Below are 8,312 nucleotides of genomic sequence, written 5' to 3'. Positions count from 1 at the left end.
ATTATATCACGCGGACAGGTATTTGATGAGTAAAGATCACTTTTGTACATTGTCTTCTTATTTTTTTTTGTTCTTTTCTTTTTCTTATATTTATTTGTAGAGATTAGTTATAAAGATTCGTTAATTTTCTTACAACGTACATTTACATTTTTGTTGTAAGAACTTATAATATTTAAAATAATACTTTAATTTTTCTTACTATATTAAAAAAAAAAGAAAAAAAAATGGAACATCGTTTTAATTTTATGTTTGAGTAAAAAAATTATATAAATGTATTTCTCATAAATTCGTAAACAAAATATTAGATATTCCTATTGATGAAGTTTTATTATAATAAATGTCGGAGTTCTTTTTTATGAATATTAAAATATTTAACAAAATTCTTTTCCATATATTCTGATATTCAATTTCATATCTTATCAAATTATATGACACAGAAATATTGACATTTTGTAAAAGATTTTTTTTTTTTTTTTTTTTTTTTTGGTTAAATAAAAAATAATGTCTAATATTCGAAATGATTATAGATTACATTCTGATGAATTATATGCTCCAACTACATATGCCACGACTGTTGCATGATCTAATTTCCCTGGAATCATAGATATTTTATCTAATGTCTTTTTTCGTTTACTTCGTTGTTCTTGCTTGGACAATTGCACTAATTGGCCATCTTTGTGTTGTGCATAATATAAATCTGTATCTTCTAATATTCTTCGTTTGGCAGCTGTAATACGTACCTTATAACATAAAAAATTACAAGAGACAATATATTTAGATATATCATGTAAAAATTAGTTGTATACAGATTAGATTTTAAGTTCGTACGATAATGATTATGATAATATTGTCTTATAGTAAATTAACTTACTGCAAAATCTAAGAGAAGTTCACAAAGATGTTTGGCACTATTACATGGTGGTCCTTCACCAGAAACTCCTCTTCGTAATAAATCTTCCATTCTAAGGAGCGTAAGCTCGTGTCTTTGATATGCTTCTACCACAGGTAAACTATTACTATTTCCGTTGCTATTACCAGACTCTGTATGCCGTAAATTTTCTGCTGATTTTCTTCTTGTTTTTGTTCTTACATCATTGTTACTTTTCATTGATATTGTTACATCAGAAGTAGCATTGTGATTTGGTAGAACTGCAAATTTTCCAACTACTGGATCAAAATTATCTGATATACCATCACTGGTTAAGAATACAACATCGCCAAGTTCAACTTCAGTTATAGCGAGCGTTAAATTATTTAATTCTGGATTAGATCCATCAACAGGTCCCAAAGCCCCTAATGCATCACGCATATCACGCATACAATGAATATCATGAGATCCTCGTGTTATTTCTCTGACACCAGTTTTTCTATAACAATTTGTTAAGGATATTTATATATTAATGGATTTATATTATTAATCGTTTATACTAAATCTACATATCTAAATCTTTTTTATATAGGTTGAATGTTATATTACGTTCATTAAATTCTAATGACTTTAGTCTGCTATTGTATTTTACCTTGAATATACGTATGCTAAACTATCACCAACATTGCATGTACAAGCCACAAATTTTTTATGGTGAATACTGGAATTAGTGGTTGTGCTCTCTAAAGGTAGAACAGCACATACGGTCAATGTTGTGAGCATGCCTTGTTCCTGAAGTATTAACGAATGTGCTGCATGGAATGAACGTAGGAGGGCTACAAAAACATCTTTTGTCGTAGTTATAGCACTATTTATCGAAGGTGAAAAAAGAGCTTTATTCAAGTATTCCATGCTTCCATGCACCGCAGATCTTGCTGCAATGCTTGCCTTTGTACCTAAACATGCGTTACAATAAAACAAAATGCACTATTCTATTGTACTCTATATAAATGATTTTTTTCATATCTAGTTTATAATACCCCAATTGACACCATCGGCCAGAGCCAATATTGCTGAATTTTGTCTTGCAGAAATGCCAAAGCAGTCGGCAATTGGTTCTCCATTGTTAATACTATTTATAGGGTTTTTTTCATATAATGTTGTAGCAATACCATAAGCCATTTCATGAGGAAGAAACCAATTTGGAGCTCCAGCAATTACAACGGAAGATGAATTTGATCCTAAAGATAATTACATTTAAAAAAATCATAATTATATAATAAAATATTTTGCAACTCTTTTTTCTAACCTGTTCTATATTGCTCACTCTGATCCAGCATATCAATATAATCAATATCAATATCGTTCATACTTAGATGTCTTTCTTGAAGATTAACTGCTGTAAGTCCACTATCTGGGCCTGTTAAAGCAGCAAACACATCTTTATCATCTTGATAATTCCCAAGTTGCTTAACAGGTAATTCCTCTGGATTTCTACCGTGCAAGATCGGTGGACCTTCTTGTTTTGTTTCTAATCTGTAAATCATTATGCAAAATATTATATATTGCATTTAACTATTCTATTTATATAAAATAAAATGTAAATGTTTATAATATAAATATTTTACATTCTATATAGAAAAGGATCGATTTGTACCCATTAAGATACCGTGTAATGAAACATTCGCTTGGAAAATCCTGTGTTACTGATCTTGGACTACGAAGAGGTTGTTCTCCTAGTCCCATATTTTCAACAGCACCAGCCAAATTACTAATAGATAGTTGGCGCATAAAGCCAGCTACCTTCTTGCGTAAACTTGGCATTTTTTTTTGTTATTTGGTACAAGTTATAAATTTAATCTCTTAAGTTTGCATCTTTCATATAATATTAAAAAAATTCTTCCTTAAATTCAAGTCATGATTCAAGGTTTGAGGAATGTTTTTCTGAATCTAAAAAATACAATTGACAAAGAATATATTCTTTGATTTGATTATTATTATTGATTATTATGATTTGATTATTATTATATACGTCAATATATAATTAAACATATATCTATTTTTTAAATAAAAATTTTCTTTTACGTATAAAAACATCGTACACATAAAATGAATATGAATAAAAACGATTATTTTCTTTTATATACACAATTGGTTTTTAGACATCCAAATCACATTATCTTAAATTTTTCACTCACCCAAAATACAGCAAGGACGAATACGTTCTTTAATATATAAATAACGATATGTAATGATATATACATATATATTTACATCAGTTTCTTTAAAAAAATATGCATATCTTACCCAGAATTTTTTAATTGCATGAGAATCAGATTACGATATATACCATAAAAGCACGTCTTTTACACTTAAGCGCCATATTGGTAATGTGTCAATAACCGATGAATTGTAGATAGCCTCGCGGGATTTACAAAAGTGTTATTTATTCATTAAATTTATAATACTTTAAGCTGTTTCATATTAATATTTTCTTTAAATTTCATTACATTTTTAAAACTGAACATTTGTCCGAATAAGAAGAGAAAGAGATAGTTATACATACATACATATATATATATAGAGAAAGAGAGAGAGAGAGAGAGAGAGAGAGAAAGAGAGAGAGAAAGAGAGAGAGAGAGAGAGAGAGAGAGAGAGAGAGAGAGAGAGGGAAAGAGCATGACCAAATTACTTTGAAACTTGCACAGTAGTTCGCGTCAAATTTCCGACGAAGTTTGTCGAATTTAATGGTGTTTCATAATTAAAACCCTATAGATATTAAACGAATTGCGTTATCACATTTCTTCTTTATCTGCGTTATTTATACAATAAAGAGGCATAATTACGTCAATCAAGGAAAGTTATTTATTTTCCTTTTCTTTTGTGCACAAATGCTTTTGACATAGTTTTGACACTTGGTCAGTCAATATGGCGGCCTTTTCGCAGGTGAGAGATCATCGTTTTTCTCATTTATTTTAATAAACGCATCTTATTGCGATTTCATTATAGTAAGAAAATTTTGCGATTAATATCTCGTTTACATAATATTACGTAACGAATTTTTTCAATGTTTCTTTTTATGAATCATTATATTCTTTTCAATCTGGTAAGTTTCTGCAATAGTTTTCTACACTATTAAGATATACGTTTGTACGCATGAAGAATGAAATTTATTCTAACACGCGAGACTATTATTACATAATATGATTATTTAAAAGTATTGTTTATTCATGTTATAACAAAAAGAAAAAGAAAGAAAAAAAAAAAAAAAAAAAAAAAAAAAAAAAAAAAAAAAAATAGTGTCGACTTTAATTCGTTGTTATTTTCACGGAGTAAGAAAATTACTCGACTGTTCTTGACTCGACTTCTATTTGTTAATTTTTATATACGTTATTTTTTTAGCACTATAGTAATCGTTTTTCTGATGTCAAATATTTTCTTGGCTAGTCTATAATGCAAAACACTTGCACAGATGTACGTTTGTACTTCGTAAAAAATCGACAATGTACAAAGAGGAATCTGTTATCGAATAAGTATTGAAGTGAATTTTTGATGCCTGTGGTACTGATAGTTCAACAAATAGAATAAGCCAAAGAGAATTAAAAAAAAGTATATTGCAAAAAGGAAAACAAATAAAATATATATTTGAATGAAATTTAAAGTATAAAATGTTCGAGTCACCAAGAAGTTTGCAAGAAGTCTGCATAGATTTTATTTGCGATAATGTTTTGGCTTTGTGTGAAGTACATCCTGGTGACACAGGTGAACATTCAAATGGATCATTCTCTCCCACTGCATGTGGTAAGTAATTCATGTTTGTATATATAAAATAAAAATTATTGATACATGGTAAATCACATGTAATAGAATGATTAAAGTTAAAAGAAGAATATATTCCAGATCAAGTTAGTTGTACATTGAGTGATAGTAGCTCTGAAACTACAACAACAATACGTACGTTGTCCAATGATGTATCACCAAGTTTGGCTACAAGACTTAGTTTCAAATATCCTGATGCCTTTTTGCCAACTGAAATATCAGAACAATTATTGTCTAGCCTTTGTGAAAAGAAAACATTATCCGATCTAACGATTACACTTTTTGATTCAAAATCAACTAGATTAAGGTATAACATGAGTCATAGAAAAAATATAATACGATATATAAAAGTATAAAATTGCAATTAATATATTATTCTAGGCATGTAAAATTAAAAGATGCATCTACGCTATCTGCAAAAGGTTTAAAAGTTCTTAAACAACATAAAGTTGTAGATTTGGTAGTAAATGGCTTAAAAGTCACTGTTAATGATCTAATCAGCTGTTTGGGCGATTGGAGTTTGCAAAATCTTAGATCATTGAGTGTAGCAAAGGGCAGTTTTATGGATTGCTCAAGGTCTGTATATATATAACATAGATTATTTTTTATTTAAAAATTTATATAAGGTAATCAAAGTTAATTTATGTACAACTTAATATTGTTTTTAGATACTGTGTAGTAGTGACACTAAGCAAATTACGCGCGCTGCATACTTTGAATGTCTCAGGAACAGAATTTAATAAACATGGATTAGAAATAGTGGTTGAAGATCTTCCACTTTTAGAAAATTTAGATATATCATGTACTAGAGTTGATGATATAACACCATTAAGAAAATGTAAAGACCGTTTAAAAACTCTAACTATGTACAATATAAAAATAAGTGGATGTGGAAGTCTAATACCTGTTTTATTGGAATTAAATGAATTGAGAAACTTGGATATTTCTGATGAAAAAGATACATATGCTTTTGAAATGTTTGCGCCTAAGAAACAAAAAATAGGAGATTTTCTGAAAGCTGTACATTGTATGCCACATTTAACTAGTTTAGATTTGTCCGGTAAGTATTTAAATATATTTGTTTACTATACTTATGTGTGTATATATATATATTTTTTTACTGTTTATATATATACTTTTTTAGGTAAAGATGAAATAAATTCGAAAGATTTAAAAGAATTTATTAAAGCACACCCACAATTGAAATTTCTTGGTCTTGTACATTCTGACACTTGTTACGAGGATAGTTTAATAAATCCTGAAAATAAAGATTATAAACCTGACCTTATCGTAAGTTAATCAATAAAGAATTAACGTGATAATAAAATTAAATATTAATAACATAATTATAAATACTTTTGTTTTGGGTATACGAATATGAAATATATTAATAAATATTACTTGTTATTGTAGGTCAGTGGTACAGCAACTGAATCCCAAATTCTAGAAGCTTTGAGAAGATATACTTGTCGATCAGTTTATGTTCAAAAGTGTTTGTTTAATCTGTTTCGTTTGACACCAAATTTCTTCGAACCACGCGTAGATGTAATCAAATTAGTGCTGCCTGGAATGCGAGAACATCCACAAGAATTTCGTGTGCAAATGGCAGCAACCGCGTGCCTTTACAATCTTACAAAAGGTGAATCAGCAATAATGATTCATCCATCAATTCTTAAACAAATAGTTGACTTAACATTGACTGCCATGGAGTCATACCCAACTCATTATCAGCTACAAAAAAATACATTATTGACACTGTGTAGTGACAGAATTTTACAAGATGTTGCATTTGATAAATATAGGTAAATGATATTTATATACAGTTAATATGAAGGTATAACAAATACCTGATATTCTAATATTTTAATCCATAACATTTGAAATATTATTACATAAATTTAATATTTTTGGCTTCAATAGGTGTGCAAGATTAGTAATGAATTGTTTATCGACATTCGATGATGCATCGATGAATCGAATGTCAGTAGCAATTTGTTCCATTTTAGCAGCAAAAATATCAACAGCAGAAACATCTATGCTTGGTGCACAACCGCAATATATGTCAAAGTTATTAACAATGGTCAGATCAAAAGTTCAATCTAAATCAGTTGATATTACAATGAAATTCACATTAAGTGCCCTATGGAATTTAACGGACGAAAGTGCCACTACATGCAAAGTTTTTTTGGATGAGGGAGGAATGGAGTTGTTTCTTCAAGTACTTGAAAGTTTTCAAGGTGAATCTAGCGTGGAGACTAAAGTACTTGGTCTATTAAATAATATAGCTGAGGTTGGTATTCTAACAACAAAAAGATTATTTTCTCTTATAATTATTAAATGTTTAAAATTTTTATCAAATTATATTATTCTGTTGACCAAATCTATGAGTCTGTGATAATAATTACATTTTTTATAGGTTGTACATCTGAGGCCACGACTTATGCAAACTCGTTTCATATCAATGCTTTCCTTGCTCTTAGATTCTGTACACATTGATGTATCTTACTTCGCTGCTGGTATCGCAGCACATTTGCTAAGCGATGGTCCTAGTGCCTGGAGTTCAATGCTTTCACAACCTAGTAGAGAACAATTACTAGATCAGTTAGCTCATGCTGTTACTCACTGGCAAACTCCACAAGGAGAGATGGTTGCTTATAGAAGTTTTCAACCATTTTTCCCTCTTTTGCGTTGTTCAGATGCATATCCTGTTCAGCTTTGGGCAGTATGGGCGATACATCATGTGTGCACAAAAAATCGTAAGTTTTTTTTCTAAATAATTTTTATTCTAAAATTTTTTTTTTTGAGATCATTATCATTTTTATTAAAATTATATCATTAATATTTTCAGCAAAACGCTATTGTAGCATGTTAACCAGAGAAGGTGGAGTAGAAACATTAAAATATCTGGAAGAAACACATACAGAAAATACAACACATCCAAATTTGCAGTCTTTATGTCGATCAATTCTTGAAACACTGGAATCAAATTCTTGTTAACATCAACCACTGCCTTCCAAATTGAGAAATAAGTACCATGTAAATGGTATACTAGTCAATAATTATCTTATTACAATCTTGTATTCTGTTTGTTAGACCAAATAATTAAAATTTCTGTATGGAAATGATATTCATCAAGCAAGCATTGCAATCAAAACAAGTACAATTCAGTTCATTTAAATTACATTGATTAACATTGAGGGCCTGAGATGAAAATAATTACCTTAGTTATCTTAGAAAAATCCGTTTGATTGAATTTAAGAAATGATTCACTTTACTAAGGCAATTATACTGTTAAAATAAAAGTATTAAGTCTTGTAACTAATAGTACTTATAATAAAACTGAATGATTTAATTAACGTAATTTCATATTAGAAAATCTTATTTTTAATCTATAATTTAACAAAATAATTATTTTCCTAACATATTTGTATTTCATATCACTTTTAAATCTAATGGTATAATCGTTTTAACGAGGTGCTATGTAGTATGGAATATAATTTTTTTTTCTTACATTATTATGTTCAACAATATCAATATTCTGCAATTGCTGTAAGATGGTTATATTACCATATTCTTTATAATATTACGTTTTAATTATTATTGTAGGTATGAATGTACTAAATAG

General features: G+C 28.8%; 2 protein-coding genes and 1 long non-coding RNA gene across 8 annotated transcripts; 1 reads left to right on the top strand and 2 right to left on the bottom strand.

Annotated features, from left to right (window-relative positions):
- Positions 1-298: 298 nt before the first annotated feature.
- On the bottom strand, positions 299-3,446 carry LOC118449157 (PP2C-like domain-containing protein CG9801). 4 transcript variants are annotated; one of them, XM_035883389.2, is made up of 8 exons: positions 3,176-3,444; positions 3,067-3,093; positions 2,526-2,818; positions 2,178-2,404; positions 1,909-2,109; positions 1,521-1,824; positions 872-1,367; positions 301-740 (listed from the first exon to the last, which is right to left on the bottom strand). In XM_035883389.2, exons 3-8 carry the CDS (start codon positions 2,690-2,692, stop codon positions 522-524), a joined length of 1,614 nt encoding a protein of 537 aa, XP_035739282.1. In that variant the 5' UTR covers positions 2,693-2,818; positions 3,067-3,093; positions 3,176-3,444; the 3' UTR covers positions 301-521. The 4 variants fall into 4 exon arrangements, with proteins under 4 accessions (XP_085516583.1, XP_035739282.1, XP_085516582.1 ...); XM_085660457.1 differs by having other exon boundaries at positions 299-740; positions 2,538-2,818; positions 3,067-3,446; XM_085660456.1 differs by having other exon boundaries at positions 3,067-3,444.
- A 103-nt stretch (positions 3,447-3,549) lies between these two features.
- On the top strand, positions 3,550-7,684 carry LOC118449156 (protein zyg-11 homolog B). Of its 3 annotated transcripts, none has more exons than XM_035883386.2 (10): positions 3,551-3,814; positions 4,316-4,669; positions 4,769-4,994; positions 5,069-5,263; positions 5,356-5,747; positions 5,832-5,977; positions 6,101-6,489; positions 6,608-6,977; positions 7,104-7,443; positions 7,536-7,684. In XM_035883386.2, the coding sequence occupies exons 2-10, from the start codon at positions 4,537-4,539 to the stop codon at positions 7,682-7,684; spliced, it is 2,340 nt and encodes a 779-aa protein (XP_035739279.2). In that variant the 5' UTR covers positions 3,551-3,814; positions 4,316-4,536. The 3 variants fall into 3 exon arrangements, with proteins under 3 accessions (XP_085516581.1, XP_035739279.2, XP_035739277.2); XM_035883384.2 differs by having other exon boundaries at positions 4,271-4,669; XM_085660455.1 differs by lacking the exon at positions 7,536-7,684 and having other exon boundaries at positions 3,550-3,814; positions 4,271-4,669; positions 7,168-7,305.
- LOC146872639 (uncharacterized) lies at positions 5,853-6,667 on the bottom strand. Its single transcript, XR_014982782.1, has 2 exons — positions 6,535-6,667; positions 5,853-6,418 (listed from the first exon to the last, which is right to left on the bottom strand). It is a non-coding gene; the product is annotated as an uncharacterized LOC146872639 (long non-coding RNA).
- Positions 7,685-8,312: the final 628 nt, after the last annotated feature.

Source organism: Vespa mandarinia, chromosome 12 (genome assembly GCF_050613455.1).
Source record: "Vespa mandarinia isolate Hongniang chromosome 12, ASM5061345v1, whole genome shotgun sequence".
NCBI classification, from domain to species: domain Eukaryota; kingdom Metazoa; phylum Arthropoda; class Insecta; order Hymenoptera; family Vespidae; genus Vespa; species Vespa mandarinia.
Note: the sequence above shows the minus strand (reverse complement) of the source record. Positions and strands in the feature narration are given on the sequence as shown.